At 36.9% G+C, this 25,832-nt stretch overlaps 1 protein-coding gene across 8 annotated transcripts in view; it reads left to right on the top strand.

The window, feature by feature from the left end:
- The window catches only part of CACNA2D3 (calcium voltage-gated channel auxiliary subunit alpha2delta 3), a 518,406-nt gene that overhangs the window by 136,314 nt on the left and 356,260 nt on the right, over positions 1 to 25,832 (top strand). For all 8 annotated transcript variants that reach the window (XM_032193911.1, XM_032193905.1, XM_032193903.1 and 5 more), the window contains one exon: positions 12,029 to 12,145. In XM_032193911.1, the coding sequence (XP_032049802.1) occupies positions 12,107 to 12,145 (39 nt within the window). In that variant the 5' untranslated portion in view covers positions 12,029 to 12,106. The remainder of the gene's footprint in view (positions 1 to 12,028; positions 12,146 to 25,832) is intronic.

The raw sequence follows: 25,832 nt of genomic DNA, 5'->3' as shown, positions 1-25,832 counted from the left end.
TTATAGCTATCAATGACATTGGGGCTGGAGTAGCATCAGTGCCTCCTACTGTGCATCTCTTAATAGCACTTGTGCACCTGTACCAGTAATCTAGAAGACATTTTTATACCAGATGGAAACACGGTGGGGAGGTTATAGTGACTAGACTAATCAAACTGGTCCCATCCTTCTACTGTAATTGGAGGAGAGAAGAAAAGACTCTGTCAGCTGGGGATACAGGTGCAGTTACTTGGATGTATAGTTCTGCATCTTATTCCTGAAATTAAAATCCATGAGGTATCATCTTCTAGAGAGTAGAGTTGTATTGCTAAAAAGAAATGGGGAAACAGGGAACTTTATTTTGAATAAATTAAAGGCAGCCTTCTTTTTAATGTCCCTTTTTTTTTAAGGGCCACTGAAGAACAATCCTTATTTTTTGACTAAAACAGAGCTCTCCGATTATTTTAGTGATACTCAAAGGGAGTGGTGAGTCCAAAGTTGTCTTTATTGTGCTATAATATTTTCAATAACCAGAAGAACCCTTCCCAACCATAATATTGTTACACTAATACAGGCTTTTCCAGAGTTAAGAATTTCAGTGCAAATACTGAAAGTTAATTAATTTATTAATTAATTATTTTTGGGTAGTTTTATTGTAGCAGATGATACATAGTGACAGTATGAGGTGGAATCTAGAGCAAGAAAAGATGCAGGTAGTGAATGCCATGGTTAAAATGGTACTAGTGAATTGTTTTCAGTCTGCATTGGGAAAAAAATGTAGGTGCTGTTCTTTTGAAGTCTTAAAGATGTCTTATATCTTTTGCTATTGGCTATTATACATTCAGGCACCTCAGGAACAAAGAAATGACAGAGAAATGGATGGCCTGGGTTTAACTAAGTAGGTGATGGTACAGATGAGGCCTGATAAGCTTAACACTTCATCTCTGTGCTGCCACTGTGGTTTGCGAGGAGGTTAGAACTGTCTGACTGAGGAGGGCAAGCTCCACAAATTTACTCATACATGGCAGTTCTGTAATGAGGTGATTCCTTAAACTACTGAACTAGAACTGCACAAACAGATGTATGCCTCTGGCAGTCCTGTGAGCACAGCACATGGTCTGCTGTACCTCCAAATGCAAACAGTGTCCGGTTGCCACTATTATATTTTATTGATGCACACCATTTTTGTATGTTTGTAACAATAAGGGGCAAGCTGTGTTTTTGTAAAAGGAATAAACCTGCAAGTAAATTTGGGATATTTATGTTGCAGAACATAGTTTGACAAGAACCTAAATATTTTACTTTTTCAATAGGTTATAATGACAAAATCTGGGGTTGGAAATTAAGAGAGTGTTCTGCCCTTGGCTAAGTGCATTATGTTCTTTCATGGTAAAGCTGCTTTAGAGAGCTCAGGAGATGAAGACTTGAGCTTCCATTATGAATCTTTTGCACAGTTGCTGGTAAACAACCAAAGGTCAAGCTCAGTCTCAGAAGTTAGCATTTTTGAGCCTGATATTAGTTTAGCGAAATTACATAAGGTTATGTTGATAGATATGACCACTGGGACCCTAAATCACACACAGAACAAGTCATGCACTTAAAGTTATCTACATGCCTCAATAGGACCGCTTGTGATTTTAACTTGAGCATATGTTGATTACTGTTGCCTTAGAGGCCTGAATGCAGTCACCAAGAAGGTCAGTGCTTTGTGGTGAGCAGAGAGGAATTTATCAATAGATTGACTAGCTGTTTCCTGAAATTCAGGTGGTTTTCCTGTTCTGAGGTTTAGCAAATTGTGGAAATTGTGTATTTTTATTAAACAATGAAATAGTAGCAGTCTGCTGATGGCAGGTTGTTGAATATTATTGTGGAGAAAATGGAAATGTGTCTTTATGAAGACATTAATTGTAGCAAATTAAATTTAAAGTTTAACTTGTGCAAAAATAGTACTTAATAGAATCCCGAAACAGTGAGTGATAAATTCTGTTGTTCAGAAAACAACATGTGTAAAGCCAGAGAACTGGGAGGAACTCTTGGTTTCTCTTGTTGAGGCTTGCTGGTCTAGGGCCAGTCTTACTTCTACTTCATAAGAAGTGGATCCCACCACTAGATGCTGATCACCTAAGCCTCTAAGCCTGTTTTTTTGTTTTGTTTTGTTTTGTTTTGTTTTCTTAATGCAAAGTAGTCATCATTTCATTAAACAGTGGAGTTGAATCAGATTAGTGAAATCTCAAAATAAGTGAATTTAATTTTTCACTAAGGTTTTCCATTGTAGTGTAATAAAATATGAAGTTTAAAGTATTTCTATACATTTATTCTCCCGAAGAATATTTGTTGCAGAAAGGTGATGTTAGACGTTAGCTGCTTATACTAATGAGCATTCTAACTAGAACAAAATATTTTGTTTAAGAAGCAAGCATTCAAATGGTTGTACTGCAAAACATCAGTCAGTATATGCATGTGTTCCTACAACACAAGCTGATTTCTGTAGACATGTGCAAGTAACATGATATTTTTTAAGTACAGGAGATACCCGTATGTGTTTGTTTTCTAAGTAGCAACTTCTGTGTGATTAAAGTGTTCTTCTTCTAGGTTTCTCTCATGTGTGAAGGGAGAAAAAGTAAATTAATTATCATTAGCCTGAAAGAGAGCACACTGTATTCTTTATGACTTGATAGTATTGATTTGGCTGTTATTCATGGCTTTTATTCCCTGCAATGCAGATTGAAGCATCTTGATTCACAGACAGATTATCATTAAGACTGGTTTGTAGACAAGCAACATAGAGCTCTTGCTGGGTACTTCTTAGTACAAAAGTTTAATATGTTTTCTGATAAATGTGTTGGTTTATGCATTCTATTATGCACTCAAGTTAGATAGTTTATTTCTATACATTATGTCGACAATCTATTGTGACACTATATATAACACTTTATTTTTTTGGCAAGATGAACTCACTAATTAAATTAATTCCTAAATTACAAAAACATGTTCTAGTTACTTAGGATCCAGGAAAAAAAATAACACCTGAATAAGATCTCCATATTTATTTATGTAAGAACTAACTGTATTTAGAAACCTGTGTAAATAAAACAATGTGCCTTAGACCTTAACTTGAGATGGGTTTGATTCAAATTTAATTATGTTAAATTTGGTCAAAGAGCAGATTGACACACGCACCTAATGGATAAGGTTTAGAAGTATTATCTAAACAGATGAATGTTAGTTATAGAGAATGTAGCAAATTATGACCAGAGTTTGTTTCACGAGGAGATGAAAATACATGTTGCTTTTTCTGAGGAACAGCTATTTTAAATGAGCACTGTCTTTAGATCTTGTAATGCGATGTGAATGTTGTTAAGCAAATGTTTGTCTTCAGAATGCTATTCAGTCTTTCTCTCTTTACTCCTTTTTGTCTCTTCTCTGCTGATTTTGTTTTGTTACTCATTTAGGGACAACAATGGAAGGTGGGGAGATGGTTGTCTAACTTGATTTTTTGGGATGGAAAATAGGCAGTGTCTAATAAAAAAAAAAAGGGGGAATACCGAATCCCAGAGCAATGCCTAGGGATAAGGCAGACATAGATCTCTCAAAATGTAACAGTAAGGAGGGACGAAGATAGACAGACATAGTGATAAAACAAAGTGTAATGAGAAAGATGTTATAAAGAAAGGCTGATGGAAAGAATTAGCTTGTAGATGTATCTTGTGACCTTTCAGCACAAAGCAAGCTATCTCTTTGGTTGTCCTTGTTTCCAGTAACCATAAAGGTTTTCAGAGACCTATGCAGTTTGATGTTAAAAAAAAGCAATGTTGCAGTATGTCATCCAAGTTGAGAAATTGATGTAAATTGTAAGTTGTCAGGTTCCCTACTTCTGAATCTTCAGTGGCTCAGAATAACTGACAAAGATGAAAGGACTGCATTCTCGCATTTCTTCGGACTTTTGTGAGGAGCAGGATAGATGTACATGCTCCTAATATACTTGCTGTCACATGAAAACATAGTGATGGCTTTGCCTTGGATGAACGTGCCATCTGGGTCATGCTGTGGTTCTGCAGATTATACGTATGCTTCTTTAGGTCATTGTTTTAAGTAATTCATATGAAACACTGTAGCAGGTTTTTAAGAGTATCAAGTACATCTTTATAGAAAAAGGTGCCTCCAGGACAGTCCCAAAATGTTCTATTTTTGGGTTAGATAATGACTTTACATTCTCTTGTAAAATAGAAGGAAGGTATGTATAATTATATGAATAACTTCTGTAAAATATATATCTAAAGCAGTTTTTAATGATCTTGGTTAGCTGGCTCTTAATACAGGGCTCTTAATATAGTCCTGCTGGCCTCTGAAGATGTTTCAGATGTCTAAAAGAATCTATAAAACAGTAACATAAAGTTTCAACCATTTTTCTGTGTGATTGAGTTTATGGTTGGGAAAGATGGTGAGTATTTTTGCAAAAGAGCCCAAAGTCCCTCTAGTTGGCCTCTGCCACTGGATGCTGGAGGCAGCAGCAAGGCAAATATCCTCAAACATTTTGTGTTACTCTGCTTGGCCCTGACCCAAAGTAGCGCTGTTTGAGGAAAAGAAAGGAGCACATTCTTGACCTCTGTTTGACTGCTTTGAATTGTCTCCCCTAAATGGATTGCTTGTCTAGGTTATTTGGATCACCTGTCTTTCATGATGCTTGTTTCAGTGGAGGCTTATTAACTACTTTAAGTACAAATTGAGATATTGAATTATTCTGAGATAAAGCATTTGAAGCTGTTAACTTTATCATTTATTAGTGAATACTGTTTTTCATGCTTCACCAATATGACTGCTGCTTTTTTATTTTATTTGCAAACCTTGTAGAGTATCTTGTATCTTTCCCTACTAGCTTGTTATGACCAGTTATATATTCAAGGCTCTTCTCCTTACTGTTGTTTGTGGTTTACCTATCTGTATCTAGTTGTCCAGAGGTTTGAGATGTCTTGTATGAACAGACACAGCAGAGTAATGTTGCTAAATCAGGAACTGGTTTTTTGTTGTTGCTTTTAATTACTATTCAGCTTAGTGATTTAATTGATTTGGTTTAGTAGCACTTGCATGTAACAATTAAGTAGAAATAGGTCAGAATTAAATAACTTTGTAAAGATTACATATTCTGGTGTTATGGTGTCCTTGTGATGACCGTAAGTTACCTATATTGTGTGCAATTGAGTTTGCAAGGAAAGCAGTAACTATCCTTGTCAAGTCTTCTGATGTTAATGTATCTACCAGGTTAGTTGATCTCTAGCTCTACAAAGCTGTACCTGGTTTACTATAATCATGATAAAATAGTATGCAACAAATGTTTCAGTATTTTGCATTTCAGCATACATGATTTTATGAAGCAACTAAACTGGAGTTTCAGGCAACAGGAGTTGCTCAGATGCCAGTATGTGGCAAGAGTCAAATGTGACAGGCTAGTGTAGAGCTCCTTGGAGTCATTTGATGAAGAATAAAAATTTCCCCACAGAAAAGAAAATGAATGTTCCATCACACTGGTCATTGCTGATGGATTTCATCAACACAAAGAGGTTCAGTAAAGGTTAATAGGAGTGTGTAATGTGGTGTAACACAAACTTCCAATTATCGAGTTGTTCTTTAATGTCAAGGTGAGGAGAAATATACCATTGTGACTCATTTTTCTATACAGATCAAGCTGAAGTTAACGGAGTTATTTGTGGTCTATTGGGCAGGGCACTGGAAGAGTAACCAAGAGATTTTGTTCTTTTTGTAGTTATGAATTGTTGTGTGGCATCGGGCTTGTCACTGAATTTATCTATATCTCAGTATCCTCATGTACAGAATTCAGATTCTTAGATGCTCACTTTATAAAATCTTTGGAGATCTGTGGATGATGAATTTTATACCAGCTCTTAACTGAAGTATTTTTCTTTATAAATGCTTTCCAGCCATTGGCCACAAAACAGCTCTAATGCTCTGTATTTTGTTGAGGCATTAAAACTTGCTCCACCAAATTTGTTTTAGAGTAAGGAGGAACAAATAACATAACAGTGATGTTCTTGTTTAAAACAACAAGCACACCACCATAGGGGCAATGCGATAATGGAGAATATAAAATCTTTTACTAAGGACAGTTTCACAGATGAGTCTATCAGAGAAGTGCACCATCTGTAGCTGATGTCTGCTGTGGTTGTGCCATCTGAATACCCTCCTGCTCAGTGGAAAAGCTCTGATTCCCACTCGCATGCGATACTGGAGACTTCATTTTCTTTGGCTTCAAATTCAGGTTTACTGCAACAGTGCATATTTAATGAGCGACCCCTCACTTGTAATGAAGCATTTAGAGTCTTTGCAGTATATTTTTAAATCATCTGCTGGAAATTGCTCTCCTATCTTGTGTGTAGAAGGGATGTGTGCTAGCATGTTAGAGCACCACAAGAGCCTAGGATTCAGACTTTCCCAGTTTGTGTCCCATCGATTTGAGCATGCTTTAAAATGATATTGTCTTGTAAAATGCTGTGATAGGATTTCCACATCAAGAACAATCTACATTTTTATCTTTGGTTCAAAAGCTCAGAGCCATGTTTTTAATAGTAGCAAGCCTTGCTCTGTGCATATATCCTTTATTTTCAACAGAACTACTAATGGTGTAAGGCAGCACCTAATGCAGATACATTGTCGGTTTGTTCTACAAATTGTGGGGTTGAGGTTTTATAACTGAAAACAAAATAAGTAAAGAATGAGTAGGTGTTTTAAAGCACCTTGAATAAATACATTTGTTTTAAATTTTGTTCAGTAGTGCTAATAGCATACAATCGAAAAATTATTTTATGAGAAAGGCATCAAAAATCAATGTGAACTTTATGTGTATGTTTCTGTAATCTCATTTTATACTTGAAATATTGATACCCAAACGTCTGAAAGTATTTTCCAATTGTGTGGTGTCTTTTCCTAAATGGCACGGAGTAAATACATGTATACCTTTTTTTTTTTTTTTTTTTTTTGTATGGAAACAATGGATAGATTGAAATGGATATGTGAACTTTTATTTACATGCTGCATTTTCATTATAAAGTAATTATAATTATAAAGCACATTATAAAGCACACATAAATGTCACGTATGTGAGAAACTATCTCAAATAGCAACATTTGTGAAGTATGTACAAATATGCAAGAAGTAACTATGATGACACCTCAGAGGCTTATATCGATTTCTAAATATGCACCACAAACTGACAGATTGGTTTTAAAGGACTATTACAAAATTGCTTTTGGTAAATGCACTTCTTTGATCAGGATGGTAGTGATATTATCTGCTTTGGAAGATGACTGGGAGTGGGTGGAATCTTTATCATAAATGGCTGCAGTGTTCTGTCTGTGTGCACAGCACCCACAGATTTGCTGAAAGAGTGATGCTGAGAACTGTTTACACACTTGTAAGCAACGTGAAATGTTTTGGTATACAACATAGTATCTGGATTTTGATAAAATGCTGATAGAAGTAGATACAAAATACAAATAGAAACACAAACACCACATTTGTCCTTGGAGAAAAAAAAATAAATAAATCAGACTGTAGCTGACATAGAATCACAGAATCATCTAGGTTGGAAGAGACCTCCAAGATCACCTAGTCCAACCTCTGACCTAACACTAACAAGTCCTCCACTAAACCATATCACTAAGCTCTACATCTAAACGTCTTTTAAAGACCTCCAGGGATGGCGAATGAACCACTTCCCTGGGCAGCCCATTCCAATGCCTAACAACCCTTTCAATAAAGAAGTTCTTCCTAATATCCAACCTAAACCTCCCCTGGTGCAACTTTAGCATGCTGTTACCAGGCATGTGGGAGAATAGACCAATCCCCACCCCACCTCGCTACAGTTTCCTTTAAGGTATCTCTATATGGCATCTTTATGAAGTTGTCTTATTTCAAGAGGATATTTCTTTTCCTCCTTCTTCATTCAAGCTACATGTTGTGTGTTAATTATTTTTTTGGGTGCTTGTTGATGTTAATTGCCCAATGCTTGGATTGCAATAGATGCTTCAGACTGGAGTTTTGCGTAGGCTCCTTTGTGGTATATTACTCCTACATGATCATTTACTCTGTGGGGTGGGACGCAAGTAAATCCATGAAAAGCATTAAAATTTCTGACAGTGAAGTACTGTTTGTCTTTGCCTGGTGCCTATGTGAAATGATCTGGCAAAATAGATGCTGCAGAAATAATCTATTTTTTGTCTGTTTTGTCAAATGATAAATGTTCCTGTCTCTGTGGAGAATTTCTTAACAAATGCTGATTTTGCTAACAGAACGAAACAAATCAGAATTTGCTTAGTTGTATATGCTCAATCTTCTAGAAAATTGGAAAACCACTTATCAAAAGAAATGTCCAACTGTTACTAACTTTTCATACATTTTTGTCTTGCAAATCAATTATTTACAGAAAAGTTGATGTTGTTTTATCTCCTTTTAGTAATAGTAGAAATGTATCATTGTGTGCTAGAAAAGTTGATGTGAATTTTTTCATATCTATTATTGAAATCAAATGATAGAATATTGAAAAACATGGAGGGTTACATTTTTTTAAATGCTTTTTCCACCAACTTCACACTATATATATATATATATTTACAGGACAGAGGAAATGGCTGATTTAAAGCATTGCATTGCTTAGAAGTACTATTAAGAGTAGCAGTATTACAAGATAGTCTGCAACTGTGCAATATAAAGGACAGCCCAGAAAACAGGTTCTTCCACTGCTGCTGGTGATAGCATTTTGTTTAATTGCAGCCTTACTGTCACAGTCCTGTTTTGTCAAGATGACATTAAAATAAAACAAATTTATTTTAAAACTTATTACAAATTTTGAATGAACTTTGTATTGTTTTAGCTATTTTTTTAAATTAAAAAAGAATTTATTTTGTAAAATGTAGTTACAGGAGAATGATGAGAGCCTATATGTCAGACCACCTTTGTGGTGGAAGGAAGAGAATCTGTTATTAATGACACCTTTTGCAGTTATATTTTGTGTGTGTTCATATCTACTGTGATTCAGATTTCTTTTTTTAATAGGTACTGTAGAATCAACCATTTTTGAGATTGAATCAAATTTCCCAGCCTCCTGCACACTCGCTGAGAGATGCATAGACTAAGCTGGCACCTCTTCTCTCCACACACGATCACTAGAGCACAAGAACACTAAAACCAGCTGCTGTTCTTTCCAGCCATGTTATTTCTTCTCTTTTGCAACCTTCCACTGAGGGCTGAATAAGTAACAGAAGTATTATTATGGCAATGAAATTCTGAATATAAAATAGGTATTAAGTAAATGCCTTGATTGTCAAGGTCTTGCAGATCAAGTACATACCTCTAGTTTGTTGCAAATGTTCTTGAAGGTTTCCAGCAGTTGGCAGGGCATGTGCCATGCAAGATGTGTGGTCTTCTTTATTAGAACTTATATATTAGAGGAAAAAGATTATGTTTATATTTTTTATTTTGGACCTTTGACTTTTAATTTAGGGGAAAAATGAATGAATATTCTAAGTAGTAGTATAATTATAAAATCCTAAATTATCAATTGATAAATTATACCCACATATTTTGAAGCAAATTAATTATTAATTTCCAAAGGCACCAGTTTTTCAAAATTGACAAGTGTGGCTTTTAAATATTGTCTAACAGTAAACTAATAGACTGTGGTGTAATTCTGTGTTGCTGGAAAATGTTGGTTTCCACTGTAACATGCAGTATTAAGACAAATGCAGTGAAGAGTATGGTTTTCTTCACTTAATGGAAAAGTTTAAATCAATAAATCTGATGACCTGAAAACAGACTCTTGACGGGATGGATTTTGGAATACTTTCTAAGAACTTTAAAGTCAACTCTGAAGGAAACAGTTTTTATCAGAAGCTGACAGGCTGAACATGATCTGCGCAGCTTGAAATAAGTGAGTCAAATTTGTACTTGGTCTGTTGACATAATAAATATGATAATTGTACATGGCAGTGCATTTTTTATTTGTTTTAAATTCTCCAAAGCTTCAAATCCAGTGGGACATAAGCAGGCTTTGACATCATTAATTAACTGGGAATGTTTTCCATTTACTGTTAATCAAGTGCATTTTACTACAGTTAGTATTTGTTACAATAACATTTACCCACTATGTTCTTGTATTTTCTTCAATAAATCCCCCCCAAAAAAAAACCCAAAAAGCAAAATACAACAACAACAACAAGAAAAGAACCAACAATTCTGTTTTAGATGAATCATTGTGCTATCCTAAATTAATTCTCTCAGAGTGAATAGCAGAACTTGAGCAGGAGTTTAGTAGTGGCAGAAATGAACTTGCAGAGTTGAAATCAAAATGTTTAAAAGCAGACCAAGGGGGGGGTGGGGGGCAGGGAACAATCTCTCCTACTTTCCCCCACCAAGAAAAATGCAGGTGGCGTGTTTGAGGCTTCTTAAAGATTGCTAGACTACTATTAACATTTCAGATAAAATAGTCTCATAATAGGAAATAGTATACAAGTAAATTATTGAAATGAGAAAATTACAGTATATCCAGAATTCAATGTTCTAAATATTTACCGACACCTTTGTACTTTAACCTTCTTATGAAATGTCTTGTCAGCAAATGATATTTTATCAAATATTATTTGCTTACTAGGACATTTGCACAAGTTTTTACAGAGAAGTATACTATTAAAACAAGTCCGAAGTGTCACCGTGTCTTAAATATCATTTTTGTTGGAAGAAATGGGTACAATAAGTGTAGGTATTCACTCACAGTAGATTTCTTTCTTCTGTCACCAGCCAGGACATGACTGGTCCTGACTTATTATTGTTTTGATCACTGAAATGATCATTCAGGTGGTTTGAGTCATTGTTTTTGATGTCCTTGTTCTTCCCTCTGTGGTGTTGTATACAACTCAGAGACAGGCAAATTTTATCGACGAATTTTGTTAAGAATACCATCTCATTTTATTGAGTGTTGTGCTGTGGACTGGACTAAGGGTCTGCTTTAGAGGTTTGGAAGATTTTTTTTTGCACGTAGGCTAAAGCTGAGAGAAGCCAAGTGTTTTTCGTCTTTCTTGCAGTATCGTGGAGGTATGATTATGTGAATAGGTTAAGGGTTCAGAAATGAGTAATGAGCAATGATTAGTTCATGACAACTCAAACACATTTTAAGTAGAGATAAGCAAACAATAGCTAGACTGCAAGCCATCACTTAGAGTGCAAGCTATAGTGGAATGACATGGGAAGGAGGAATTCTCCCTGTATTAAATGCTTTGAAGTTTGGCTTGAAAGAGTATTATGCTTTTTTGTGTATTATGTTCTTACAAGCATCATTTATAAACACTGATAAGGGGGAAAAAAAAAAAGTTCACGTGCAGAAACCAGGGGATCAAAATTGTTTTGAATACATTTTCAGTGCTCAGTCTGAGAGTCACTCACACTGCGTAAAGCGACCATAAATTAATGCTCATCCATATTATACAAATTATATGTTCATGCCTGCATTCAGATAAAGGCTCATATTTATGTAGTTTATGTCAGGTTTTCTTTGCATGGAAAGTTAAGAACATCTAGATATGCTTATACTATAAGTATTCATAATCTAAGTATTGTATAAAGCTCATGAAATAGATATCTGCAAGAACTTCAGCTGAGAAGGAAGAGGATTCTAGGTTGCTAAGGCATGGTAGATTGGCAAGCATATTTGGTTTAAAATGATTTTGGATAGAATATAAGGGTTTTTAACTTTCGATTTTCTGATGTTTGGTTGTGGGGAGCAGCAACTGAACTGGTGTGAAGGAAAATCACTTGCATCCTATGGCACACGAGATAAATATTTCTATTGTATTTTCTGAAGAGTTCTGGTTCTAACTCAGTTGTTTCATCGCTATGACTGTGTCTTGGCACACAGCAACCTTCTGTCATGCAAATAAACATCAAATAAATAGAGAATGTCAGCAACAGCGTAACATGAAACTAATAATTAGTTGTCAAAATTTCAGCAGATTCTCTGAATAATTTGTCCTTTTTTCCTCCCTAGAAATACAAAGAATATGAGAAGGATGTTGCAATAGAAGAAATTGATGGCCTTCAGCTTGTGAAAAAGTTAGCAAAGAACATGGAAGAAATGTTTCACAAAAAATCTGAAGCTGTACGGGTAAGCAGCAGATCAGTCTACTATTTCATTCTCTCATGTAAAACTAAGAACAGAACTTAGGCTTTGCTCTGAAAGCTGGAGTGGAAATGCTAAAGTGTTCAGAAATATTTTTAGGATCAGTTCTTTAGAGAATAGATGTAAATTATTTATGCTGGCAGTAGTTAAACTCAAGAATGTGTAGTTAGGTTTGGACTACCAGCTTCCCATTTAGATTTGTAAGGTATCGCTTGCATTTGCTCAAACATAACTATATATTGTTGTGCATTTATGTTAGAGTTTGCAATATCAAACCAAAGCAAACCAGACTTAATTCCATTGCTCTCTAGCATAAAAATAGCATTGGGGAGAGTCTTCTGAGATCAAAAGCTATCCTTTAGTTCAGATCCAGAAAAAGATTCAAATTTTTATTATACACAATATTTATTATATACATATTTTAAATATATATAAAAATTAAATATAAAAAATATAAATGTTTATTATATACAATATTTAGCTGGGACTAAATACAAAATTCCTTTAATTGTGGTAAGTACTACATCACTCTAAAGACAACTTATTAATGATAGTTAATTACCTACATTGTGCTTTCTGCACCTTTGCAGGTTTTAATGTCTTTTTTGGATTTCCATTCTGACCTTTCTTTTATGCTCAGCTGTATCAGCTTTGTTTTCTTATTAGATTTTCTTTAAAATATGAAAAAAAATCTGACTTCTATGTTCTTTGATACTGAATAGGAGCTTGTTGTAACAAGTATTCTAAATAATAGCAAGTTTGCTGTTGTAATTTACATTTTACATTATTCTTTGCTAGGAATTTAGGTGACTGTAACTGTATTTTCTGTTGTATCACCTATGTCAACAAACTGATAGTCCACTGTGGTGATGCAATTTGACATCTACTGTGCTGCAGGTCAGGTGTGTCTGCTCAGTGGAGTTTATGTCTCAGCTGTGGGGCAGAAGGCATCACCCAAAGAAGGGGATTCCATTTGTGTAGCTGGAGATACAATTCAGCCTTTTATTTTTTGTTACAGTGCAAAAGGGAGGAAGGAATTTGGTGCTAGTTTAGAGGTTGAATTTTCTTGGTTGGCAGCAAAGTAAAACATATTTCAGCTTGTAAACTGAGCACGCTTGGCAGGGAAGCAGAGAAAGACAATAAACATGGAACCCCACAGTGCTATTTTAAAAGTGTGTTTTTCAGAGAAAAACTGCACTTTAAGATATGTGCAACAGCTTCCAGAAGCCTGCAGATTGCCTGCAGAAGTACATTGACTCTGGTGGGACTGTTTTCCTTTTTCCTTAGTAGAGAAAACTACTGCCCTGAGAACATAAAAATGTGAAAAAGCAATCTTGCAACAGCAGCCTTTTAGAGCCAGAAGTGAGCAGCAAGCTGCATGCAAGGCAAGAGAACATCTTTTCCATAAGCGTGGGTTGGTGTTAGGGAAGTGGTATCTCAATTACAGCTTTGTAACGGGTGTTTTCTAATGGTTGTGTACAGGGCTGGTTTGGCCCCTTCAGACATATGGTGTTTTTCCTCTAAGGACAGGAAAAAAAACAACCCAAAGCTTCACAGACCAATGTAGGCAACTGTGTTCTGTGTAAAAGTAAGCCCTCTCAAGTTAAAGCATGTATGTAATGTTGTGTGAAAGGGCTTTGAAAACCTAAGACCCAGACCCTTCTTTGGACAGTTTAGATCTTTGGAAAAGAAGTTAGAAGCTTCGTTTGGACAGGGCTGCTTTATTTTTAAAATTCATCTGTATAGTGTGCCTTCCAGGAAAGTTATATTTTGCATAATTTCATGAGGTGGAGCACCTTGGACAGTTCAGACCATAGCTAGAGGTGCAGCGGGAGACCTTTCATGCTCTGGTAGTAAGTTGAAAGCCCACCAGAGTTCAAATCGCCAATAGAGCTTAGTAGTTTTGTCCTGACAAGTTTTGCCCAACTTGCATCTTTGGTACACTATAGCTCATTTTCTCTTATCTGGAGAGGTGAGATAGGACTTTGAAAGCTCATATGGAGCTGAGACCTCTGCTCCATGTTTAGACAAAGTAATGTTACTCACCTTGCCTCTAAAATAGTAGAATTTTGACCTAAATTTTGATGGAAATGTACTGAGCACTGAAACCTAGAGGTTAGATTAATATTTTAGATGAAGTAGTGGTAATATTTGGATAAGTACCAAATGAAGTACCAAATTATAAAATATCCCCCAGCGCTAGAAATATAGGGTAACCATTGAGAAGGTTGAAATCCAAGTGCTCAAAAAATGTGTTTGCGTTAGCCCAAATAGTTACTCTAAAGTGCAGGTTGAATTAGATACAAGTAGATCGTAATCCATAGTGTAATATAAAATATTTTTTAGATAAATTGTTTTAATCAATGTACTTTCTCAGCTTTTAGCAGATTTAACATCATCTGACAACTATTGAGAGAGCCACAGTAATACAAAATGTTTAATTTGTGGAAAAGGCCAATAAGAAGACCTGGAAATATAGAAATAGGACGGCTTGGAAAGGTCTTCAGGTTTGGGGGGGATTGCTTTGTGTTTCAAACACATTAATGTGTTCTAGGATACTAATCACTGTTGAACTTTTTCCTCCTCCCAATTTATAGTCTGGCTGATTTTTTCTTATCTTTGTCTCATCACTTTTGATAGTGATTAGTTGGCTCGGTATGATTTTTATCATATTCATCCCCTGTTTGAATTACCCTTCACTATGCAATTATCCTATCACAGAATGTCCCATTTTTGTGCTGTCAGATACATAAAAATAAATGGAAAACTGAAAGTGCTAAACCAATTATACAACCTTTTGTCATCTACTTACAGATGGAGACCCTAGCAAGCAACTCCCCCCACTCCCAGAGTTCATTATTTACATTAGATTTATAGCAGTTCAGGATATTCCTGTTAACTGTTTCTTCCCTAACACTGCCCTACTTGATGGAATTTCAGACAGGCAGCTTCAGATATTGTTTTGAAATATTTCTGACACAATTGGAGTTAAACCCATTAAGAGTGGTTTTGATTCAATGTTACTAATACTTAATTTTGTTTATAGCTCTTTATCTTGAAGAATATTTAAGACATTTAAGGTAGGATAAATGGAAACGTTTCACAGTCATAGAATATCCTGAGTTGGAAGGGACCCATAAGGATCATTAAATGCAACTTCTGGCACCGCACAGGTCTGCCCAAAAGTTTAGACCATGTGACTAAGTGCACAGTCCAATTGCTTCTTAAATTCGGACAGGCTTGGTGCAGTGACTATGTCCCTGGGGAGCCTGTTCCAGTGCGCAACCACCCTCTCGGTGAAGAACCTCTTCCTGATGTCCAGCCTAAACTTCCCCTGCCTCAGTTTAACACCATTCCCGAGGGTCCTATCACTGGTGTTCACAGAGAATAGGTCACCTGCCTCTCCACTCCCCCTCACGAGGATGTTGTCGACCGCGATGAGGTCCCTTCTCAGCCTCCTCTTCTCCAGGCTGAACAGGCTCAGTGCCCTCAGCTGCTCCTCATACATCTTCCCCTCTAGGCTCTTCACCATCTTTGTCACCCTCCTCTGTACACTCTCCAACAGTTTAATGTCCTTCTTGTACTGCGGTGCCCACAACTGCACACAATACTCAAGGTGAGGCCGCACCAGTGCAAAGTAGAGCGGGACAATCACCTCCCTCAACCAACTCGTTTCCTGCATGGTACAGCAGTGGTTTTAATTTTACAGCCAAACCCAAATAATCACTTTGAGAGCCTTGCATAGTTTGCTGTCACTTGTGATATTAGTTAATTGATTTCCATGGACTTTTAGTGATTTCACTTACAGGAAATGGGCTTGACCTGACTTAATTTAAAGTTATCTGTGATTTAAAATCAAAACAAAACATAATTTTTTTAGGAGGTCTCATGACATTATAGTGACTCCAATCACATTTGAAACTGAAAGGAGTAGGGCATGATGACAGTGCTCAGTAACAAATGACTACTGTAACAAATCTAAGGGCAGAAAAGAGGTGGAATTAAAACAATGCATTTGCTGTTTTTATTTTTTCTGTTAATGGCGTCATAGAAAAACAAAATGAGGGAAATGAAAGAAGTCAGTATGAAAGAGAAATTATTAGGGAATATTAAAAACTATTCTTAAAACTTTATGTAGTTAAATTTCTATTTTCAGTAGATTGACACTGAAAGATGGCAAGTAAAGTGTTAAGAATTATTTTTCTTTCAGGCAACTACCATTGCTGCAGTGGAAAATGCAAATAAAATATTTTTTTTTATTAACATTTTATACTGTAGCTACCTGGTGTTCATTGTGGAGCTGATTCTCATTATAACTGTGGCTGTGAAAAGTATTGCTGTTGTACAGTAATTCAATTTCTGTGCATTCATGCATCAGTAAGCCAGTGGAGTTTATCTAGAGAAAGCTGGGACTTTAGAGCTTTTTATCATGAAATTCCATATGTAGAGAAATGGTCTTCCAAGGAGTAGAATATCAGCTTTTACATTTAAAAAACATTTACAAGGAGGAGAAGTAGATTTTTATTTTCCTCACCAATGATTTTTACACCAGCCTTCAAACTGTTTTCAGATACTATTAGGGTCATATTGTCTATGTACAGATAAAAAAAATGTACTATCTTTGAAATGTTCATGCTTATTCATATACTGTCTGTTTGCACATTTTAGTTTATGAATGTGTATATATGTGTGAGTACGTACCTTTACACATGCATACATGCTGAGGTTTCTATATATAATATATAGAATATACAAATATGTGTTATATAGAATATACAGAATAGATGCAGTTCATTATTGATTTGTATGTGTGTGCATATACATGAATTAAGCAAGCAATATGTTAAACTACATGTACTTCATCCACATATCAAAAGGTAAATACTGGTGAACTGTTATCCTGACTAATTAATAGATTTTCATTTTTAAACGTATAGAATCATTAATGTTGGGAAACGACCTCCAAGATCATCTGGTCCAACCATCACCCTTCTATCAATGTCACCCACTAAGCTATGGACCTTAGCCAGGTCCAACCTTTCTTAAACACCCCAGGGGCGGTGATGCCACCACCTCCACTGAGCAACCCATTCTAATGCCTGACTGGTCTTTCTGAGAAGAAATGTCTCCTTATTTCCAACCTAAGCATCCCCTGGCACAACTTGAGGTCATTCCCTCTAGTCCTATCACTGGTTATCTGTGAGAAGAGGCTGACCGCCAACTCCCCACACCTTGCTTTCATGTAGCTGTAGAGAGCGATTAGGTCTCCCTGAACCTCCTTTTCTCCATACTAAACAACCCCAGTTCCCTCAGCTGCTCTCCACAGGACTTGTGTTTCAGGCCCTTCACCAGCTTCGTAGCCCTTCTCTGGATATGCTTCAGGGCCTCAATGTCCTTCTTGTAGGGGAGGGGCCAAAACTGAACACAATATTCAAAGGTGTGGATTCACCAGAACATTGTACAAGGGGAAGATCACCTCCCTCGCCCTGCTGGCTGCACTATTCCTGACACAAGCCAGGATGCAGTTGGTCTTCTTGGCCACCTGGGCACACTGTCAGCTCATGTTCAGGCAAGCATCAACCAGAACCCCTAGATCCTTTTCCTCTGCATAGCTTTTGAGTCACTCGCCCCAAGCCTGTACTGTTTCATGGGGTGGTTGTGGCCAAAGTGCAGGACCCGGCACTTAGCCATGTTGAACCTCATCCCATTGGCCTCTACCCATTGACCCATCCTGGCAAGGTCCTTCTGCAGGGCTTTCCTACCCTCTGGCAGATTGACACTTCCCCCCCCCGCAACTTGGTGTCATCTGCAAACCTACTGAGGGTGTGCTAACCCAAATTGGGTTAGTTCCCTAACCCAAATCATCAATAAAGATATTAAAGAGGTTGGGCCCCAACACAGACCCCTGGGGAACACCACTGGTGTCTGGTCACTAGCTGGATTTCACTCTGTTCACCACTGCTCTCAGGGCCTGTCTGTCCAGACAGTTTTTAACCCAGCAAAGATATACATATGCTTGTGTCTCTGTGTGTATATGTATATAGACATTCATGTTAATAACTATTACATATGTTGGTAAGCGCAATATGAGCTTGGTTGGATGAACTCAGAGTCCATGGCAAGTAACCTAAAGCTGAGAGCAAAAATTCCTGAACAAAGGAATTTTCATTTTCTGTGGGAATACTTTGCAGAGCTCTGAATAATTTGTTTATGAAAACTAAGTAAAGAATTCATACTGACTGAATGAATGAATGTAGTAATTACTTACAAACTACCCACAAGTAATTTACTGTTTTCTTGGCTGGTTTTGGTATTTAAGTAACTTCTGGCGCATTGCTTAATGGTGAGTGCTTCTCTGTTTGATCAGACACATTGGTCAGAGAAGGTAGTGTTTGCTTTCTGTTTGATTGAAGGTGACATTTAGAAGTGGATTTTGAAGGTAAATGCTTAAGTAGACCAATTTCCTACCCACTGATTAAACATCTTTCCATTCTAAGACTTATTCCAGTCATTTGCTTTAATATTGCTGCTTCCAGATGATGTTACTGAACTCATACATAAGAGTTATATCAGAAAATTAAATACAACTGAAGAGATGGAAAGGTGTCATTAATAAGAAAGGCTCATTAATTAGGCAGGTTTTAATTATTTTTTTTTCTTAATGTATTTTTTTCATTATATTCTTCAGTGGATATTTGACTGCTTTTGCCCCAGTTTGCAGTTGAGCCTGTTATCTCTTCTGCTAGTGGTTAAATCCTTACAAGTGTCATGAGTGGGTATAGGGATGAGACTCAAGTATCACTGATGAAAGTCAGACAAAACTCAGTCATAAGAAAGGATTGGAAAGCATACTGGAGTGAAAAGGCACTAAGGAAATATGTTTGGGGAAGTTAATTTAATAAACGAGAGGTCGAGAAAAAATATTATGATAAGGTGTTATATTGAAAATGGGAGCCTGATGAAGGACTAAATCTAAAACAAGCTAAGAAAAAAAAAAAGCCAAACATGCACCTTTCTGTTGTTTTGTATCAGTTTTCTCTTAATATATAATCTATGAAATAAGAATTGTTGCATTGTAATCTCCAGTTTACATTCCTGCATGGTGTGGAATTTTTGTAAAAACCTGTTAAATAAAGGAGGATGAGGCTGTTGATCTTATGTTGTCATGTCAATGCAGAGCATTTGCTGAGGACAGGGCATGCTTGCATAGTGTGCTTTTTGTATCTAGATTAATTTCTTAAAATATCGGCTTCCAAGTACCTAAAGAAACAAGTGAGGTAATAGTGAGGAATATTCCAGGTGAATTATTGAACTTTTTTTTGAGACGATTTAAATGCACATTCTTCAGTGTTCATTGTGGATTTTGTTACATTATATTTTCATTCTTATTTTCTATTGTTTTGATCAAGGCTAGATTGGGAATGGCATTCTTGAGATGCAAATGGTATTTTGGAGTCATATAATAGAAGATGAAAAAGTCTTAAACTTCAAGGCTTATTACTTTGCTAGCTTCACTATTTCTAATTGTATAACAAACACGTTCCCACTATCCACACATTTCCCTCATTGAGCTAATTTGCATCTGCAGAATTTTAAGGGAAGGAAAATGAATATCAACATGCACTGTTTAAAATTGTGCTGCTCAATAGATGCTATTCTGATCTATAATTTTTTAATTCAGTAAAACACTTTTTTTTTAACTGATGAAAAACACATTAAATATATAAAATTACTGGAGGAAAAAAAAATTAAATGGCTGTGGGTGGAAGGAAATTATGGTGAATCAACCCAGTGTCACTATAAATAGTTTCAAATGACAGAATAAAGACATAATGAATAAAAGAGTGAGGGCTATAATTCTGTTAGTTGTGGGCAACAAATTAAAGGTTTTCAGCAATATTTTTGTATTCACATTTAGTATTTTAACTGTAATTGTTGCTAGTTACTTTTGGTATCATTTGAATTTTGCTCAGTTTGACTGGTTCTTCATATGTAGGTGAAGAAATTTATGTTCTGAAGTCATTAAGAGCTTTACTTTTTGGTGACTTAGATTACACTGGAAAATGAAAAGTGGTTGGTAATGCTCTAACAGTCAGTGGCGTATTCTGTAGCATACCACATAACCCTCGATAATCATAATTTGAAGAATATTTAGAGACATGAATATTTTCTTGTTTAGTGCCCTTGGATTTAATTATTGCTTTTCCTGATATGCAGAAATTAATTTCTTCATCAAATGTAGCATTAGCAAGTGTATTCCAGCACAGTTCAACTAGATCACATATTGTTTCTTTGCTGCAATGAATTCTAAGAGATTAAAATAAATAAAATATATATATTCTTTTTTTTTTTTTAATTTTTTAATTTTTTTATTTGGGCATCTGGTAGGCTTCTCTCATCCTTTGACTGCATTCCTGTCACAGAGTGCTGGTGTGAGTGCTCAGCCTGTCCTCAGGCATATTGCTGGTACCCAAAGGGAATGAAGAGAAAAACTGCAATTAGCTTAGTGTGTGCCTTCACTACCTGCATGGCAGGATGCAGTGGGAGGGGGAATGGGAGTTAGGAGTATTCTGCTGCCCTCACTGAAACAGAGCACAGAGATAAGCACATTGATCAAATCTTCATCTAACTCTTAAATGTCTTAAAATCCAGTTTAGCTGAGTCTGCAGAAAACTACTCTGTGGCTGGTGGAGGAGGATTAAAAGAGGCAAAACCTGACAAATCCAGTTATTTGCTCTTTCACATGCATACAGAGTTTGTGTTTAACCTTTCTTCCACAGACTGGAGAGAAACCAGGAAAAACTTGAGATCCTTCACTGTCTACTTAATCATTTATTTTTAACAGTTAAGGAATGCTGTCATTGTAAAGACTAATCATTTCGAAACAGTTCTGTAAATCCATCTTTCCCCCCCCCCCCCGGTTAGAAAGAATTTCTTCTTTCAGCTCCTGTGTACTAATCTGCATGAGAAGTAGAAAACTGGAACTTGGTAGATCCATTTTTGAGGATTTTTGAGGAAGGGGCAATAGTTCATATTGATCAAGTTTGGGAGATGAGGAAATATGTATTTGTTTAGATTTTCAGAGTTATATACGTAATCTGGTACGTGCAGTCTCCAGAAACTGCCTCCTGAATGCACACTTGCGTGGTTCTGCAGATGTGAAGCTCTCATTGTCCTGGTACAGCTTGAAATATAAATAAATACCAAAACAAAGCAACTTGAACTGTGCTTTGAATTTTGGCCGTCTTTAAAACTCTGGCTAATTTGTATCTTTGATAAAAAACAAACAAACACACCAAGCAGGAGAAAAAAAAAAATCAAATCCATATAAAGTCCATATAATCTAAACAGTCTTAGGGAATTTAGTGAATTTATTTTGGAAGTTCAAATTCGGAAGAAAAAAAAATACTCTTAAGGAAAGGGGGGAAAAAGACTGAGAGAAAACCTAAAAGCATTTTCTTCTCATAATGATTATGATAGTTTCATCTTTAGTTCTGAGAAAAGAAGTGAAAAGTATTTAAAGATAGTGCATTCAGACATAGAACACTTCTCTGAAAATAACGGCAGAGAGAAAAATCAAACCAGCCACTTCACAGAATAATGCATTTATTAGACCTCATTGCAAAAGTGCGTAACATTCAGACTTTGCTATCAACAACGTAAAATAGCTTTCCACAGAGCAGGAAGAAAACACTAAAGGAGCTTTGGAGGAAAAAGCTAGGAGGAATTAGCTTCATGTACCCTTCTCTCTTATCACTGTTTTAGAGAATTAGCATATTTTAATATTTAGCATTATTTTAACAAAAAATAGTTGTATACACAACTTGGTGGTCACTGTGTGATTTACACTAATCTCTTCAAATAGTAATTTTTATAGTCAGTATTTAACTGCACTAGCATAACTGTCACCTTTCCAGTTATCATTTATTTATACTTTTAATATTTTATTTTTTATTTTATTTTATTTTATTTTATTTTATTTTTTTATGATAAACATGATTCTTAGAAGTACTGGTACTTTTAAGTCATGGGAATTTAATAAAAAAACACTCCAGCTCCCTTTTTGACTGTTTACTAGTAGTTCTTATTAATTGACTAGTTTAAATGTTCTCTTGACGAGATACCACATGGCTTGCATGCTGTTCATATAATATTAGTCTGTCTTCTGAAACCTGACACACATTTAATGCTTACATAATGAATGAAAGTATCTTAAAGAGACTTCTCCATGTGGCACGACCTGTGTTAGTACAGAACGGCTGCTGGTGCTGCTGCTGCTGCTTCCCATTACAGGACTGGTGCTGAGCAGATCCCTTGGGCCTCTGCAGCACTAAGGAACAATAGGAGCGGCGGCAAGAAGCTTCCTAATGTCTTTCTTAATAAATGATCGCTTCTCAATATTTTGGGTAGGAGACAGACAGTTCTCACTGGGAGATTCCTCAATTTGGGAAAGGAATGAAATGGCCTAGCCCCAGCTCGACAAAGCATGCTCCTGCGTGTGTAGCAGTGGGCCTGGGTGTCCTGCTGCCTTCAGCAGCCACCTGCTGCTCGTCGCTGGCTGCCCCAAGCTGATGGTGTCCCCTGCTGCTGGGGTCCCCTGCTGCTGGAGCAGGAGGGGCATCAGGTCCTGAGAGCTGGATTCCAGCTGGCTGCCTGGAATTGTTTGTACTGAGCTAGAGGCAAACTGGTGGCAGAACAGTTTGGTGGCTGTTACCAGTGTAAGTCTGCATCCACCCAAACTGTTGTGAGTGTTCCTCTGCAGGGGCTCTTAAAGTACTCAAAAGCACTTTTTCAATGACAGGTGCTGTAAAGAGAACCCATTAGCAATTTTTAAGGAGCTCTTGCTCTTCCCTCTGCTCTTTTTTTGCACTTCCCACATGCGTTGTTAGGTCAGGTACCAACAGCTCAGCCTCAGTGGCTGCTGAAGCGCTGCAGACAGAGGGCCTCCTACAGAGGCAGCCAAGGGCAAAGAGCCAGCAGTTCTCTGCGCTCCCACCTGGGTGAGTTTGACTTCAGTGTAATTAGGTGGCTAGATGCCTGTTTAATCTAAAATACTTTCAGCTTAGTTTTCTCATTATATCATCTCTTGCAGAGCTGATAATGTATTCCTACCGTACACAGTGCTGGTCGACACAGCTGCTTTATGTCTCACCTTTTGGATTTTTAACACTTATTGTTTCACAAGTTATTCTGCCTCATCTCATTTTCTCTGAACACCGCAGTTACTTTCATCTTCTTAATTAAATGTATTTATACTTATGTGTACAGTAAGGCCATCCTGTTCCTTCCCCCAGCTGAACAATTAGAAAACCAGAGAGAGACCAACAACGTGTGTTTGAGGTATGCTGCTCTCAAATCTTTCCAGACAGTCTCAGATGAGAGGGACAGAGGGGGAAAGCAGCTCTGCACAGCCTGGAGCAGAGCGAGTAGTTAGACATTGGAACAGGCTGCCCAAGGAAGTGGTGGAGTCACCATCCCTGGAAGTCTTTAAAAGACGTTTAGATGTAGAGCTTAGGGATATGGTTTAGTGGGGACTGTTAGCGTTAGGTCAGAGGTTGGACTCGATGATCTTGAGGTCTCTTCCAACCTAGAAATTCTGTGAGTAAATAAATCCTTGCAGGTTCATCAAGACTGGTCTAATGCCATGTGAAACACTTCTGGGAGATGAAAACAGACTGAAAGTGAGGAGAGATTTTTTTTTCCCCTTCCCCCGGAGAAGGCATTTTTATTATCATTATTATTTTTGAGAGAGCTAACCAAAACATCTAGTTAAACATCTAGTTATTTGTAATTGTGTTTTAACAGCTATTTGAAATGTAATATTAGTAAGACATCCTGCCATACCAGTAGGTTAGCATCTCCTTTTCCAAACCACTTGTAGATAATCAATTTCTTTGGTATGTTAGCTGCAGAAAGCTGGATTCTTGAGTTTAAGCTGTAGATTTCTCATTAAAAATGTTACAAGATAGTAACCTGAAATCCTGAAATCTCGGGGGGGGGGAGAGGGGGGGGGCAGAGGGAGAGGGGCGGGGGAAGAAGTAAGGCAAAAGGAAGTAAGGCAAAAATTGGCTCTCCTGCAGAACGTACTGGGTGTTAGATTTGAGGCTTCTGCTAAGCAGAAAGGCAGCATCACAGGAATGACTAAACCTGCTGGACACTGAACCCTAAAGCACTCAACTTCTATTGGTACTTCACTCTTGGACACTGGAGATAAACTAGCTTTACAGGTGACAGGAGTGGTGTAAAGAATTACAATGGTGTAGCATTGCTGCAGATTGATTTGACTGATCAGTTAGCATGCTTTAAAATAATCTGTTAAGATTTCAAAACACATACAAAGATGGGGTCTAAATGTGCAGTTGCACAAAAACGTCCAGGCTATTCTTGTACAGAAACAAGGATCTTAAAATATTTATGTTGTAGAATTAGAATCTGCAGAAAGAGCAGCTGAGGACCACAGCTCTGAAAAGCTGTGCTGCAGTACACGGGTGTAAGAGCAGGTACGGGGTGTGATGTGTGCTTGGCATTGCTTTTCTGCTTTGAGGTGGTACAATGCTAAAAATCCTGGGGGGGAGCATAAGTGTGATTTTCTTTTTGTGGTATTTGAAGTTTTGGAGGGAGAAAATTTATGTAGTGAATCTTTAAACTGTCTGTCAAATGTTGTGTCATTTGGTGCTTTGTCTTTGGTACTGTGGCAATAGTAAAAAGAACAGGGTAGTCATTTCTTTCAGGTAGCAGCTTGATTTCAATGCTGCATAACGTGATTGTCTTGTTAACTTCAGTATATGTTTTAAAATTAGTTACAGTGAAGAGAACAAATGATAGATTATGGAGAACACTAACTTCACTGCCTGTAAAAATAGACACAGCTATGTGTTCCTGGATCAAATGCATTTCTTTGTCCTTTAAGCTAGCACAGCATATTTTGGATGATTGCTTCTGGCAATGCTGTGTAAGTACTCCAGGAGGACAAACAGTTCAAGTAAATCATAACAAAAAGGTGCTTCATGGAAGAAATAAACAGTTACAAGCTAATACGATAAACTGAAGTTATACTGATGAAGCTGTTTTTTATTATAAAGGTTAAATTACAGTAATCATTGAGGCACAATGCGCTACAGAAATAGTATGTTATAGAAAAAAATCTTGTGCCCTTTATTTCTGATGGGTCATTCCAGTGGGATGAAAAAATGGCCCCAAAAGATGGTATGAAAGTAAAAAAAAAGGAAGTAACTGCTCTGTATCAGTGAGTGTACTTATTTTAAAAACAAGCTGGAATTGGAGAAGCAAGCTGTGCTGCAGTAAAATGCACTTAGACTGCACTTTGAGATTTCATGCATCTTCACATCACACTTCTCAGATTTACCATGGCATGGGCTGAGCATGAGAACCTCCCCAAAGGATTACAGCACAACTTCCTATGTGTGTCAGGAAAGCTCAGTGGGATATCTGAGGTTAGTTCTTTAGCTCTCATGTGCAAGGATAAGACAGTTTAAACCCATTTCTTCTGTATAATTGAAACAATTGGCAAATCTTTGGCCCAGGCAGAGGGCTCTTTAAAGGAGAACACCAAAAACCCCTTTGCACTTCACTGTGTTTCAACAGTGGATTGTTCTTGTTGAGTTTTGATGTCCTTTGCAGCTAGCAAAAGGAGGGGATTTTGTCCTCTATA

Source organism: Aythya fuligula, chromosome 10, assembly GCF_009819795.1.
Source record: "Aythya fuligula isolate bAytFul2 chromosome 10, bAytFul2.pri, whole genome shotgun sequence".
Classification (NCBI taxonomy): Eukaryota; Metazoa; Chordata; class Aves; order Anseriformes; family Anatidae; genus Aythya; species Aythya fuligula.
Note: the sequence above shows the minus strand (reverse complement) of the source record. Positions and strands in the feature narration are given on the sequence as shown.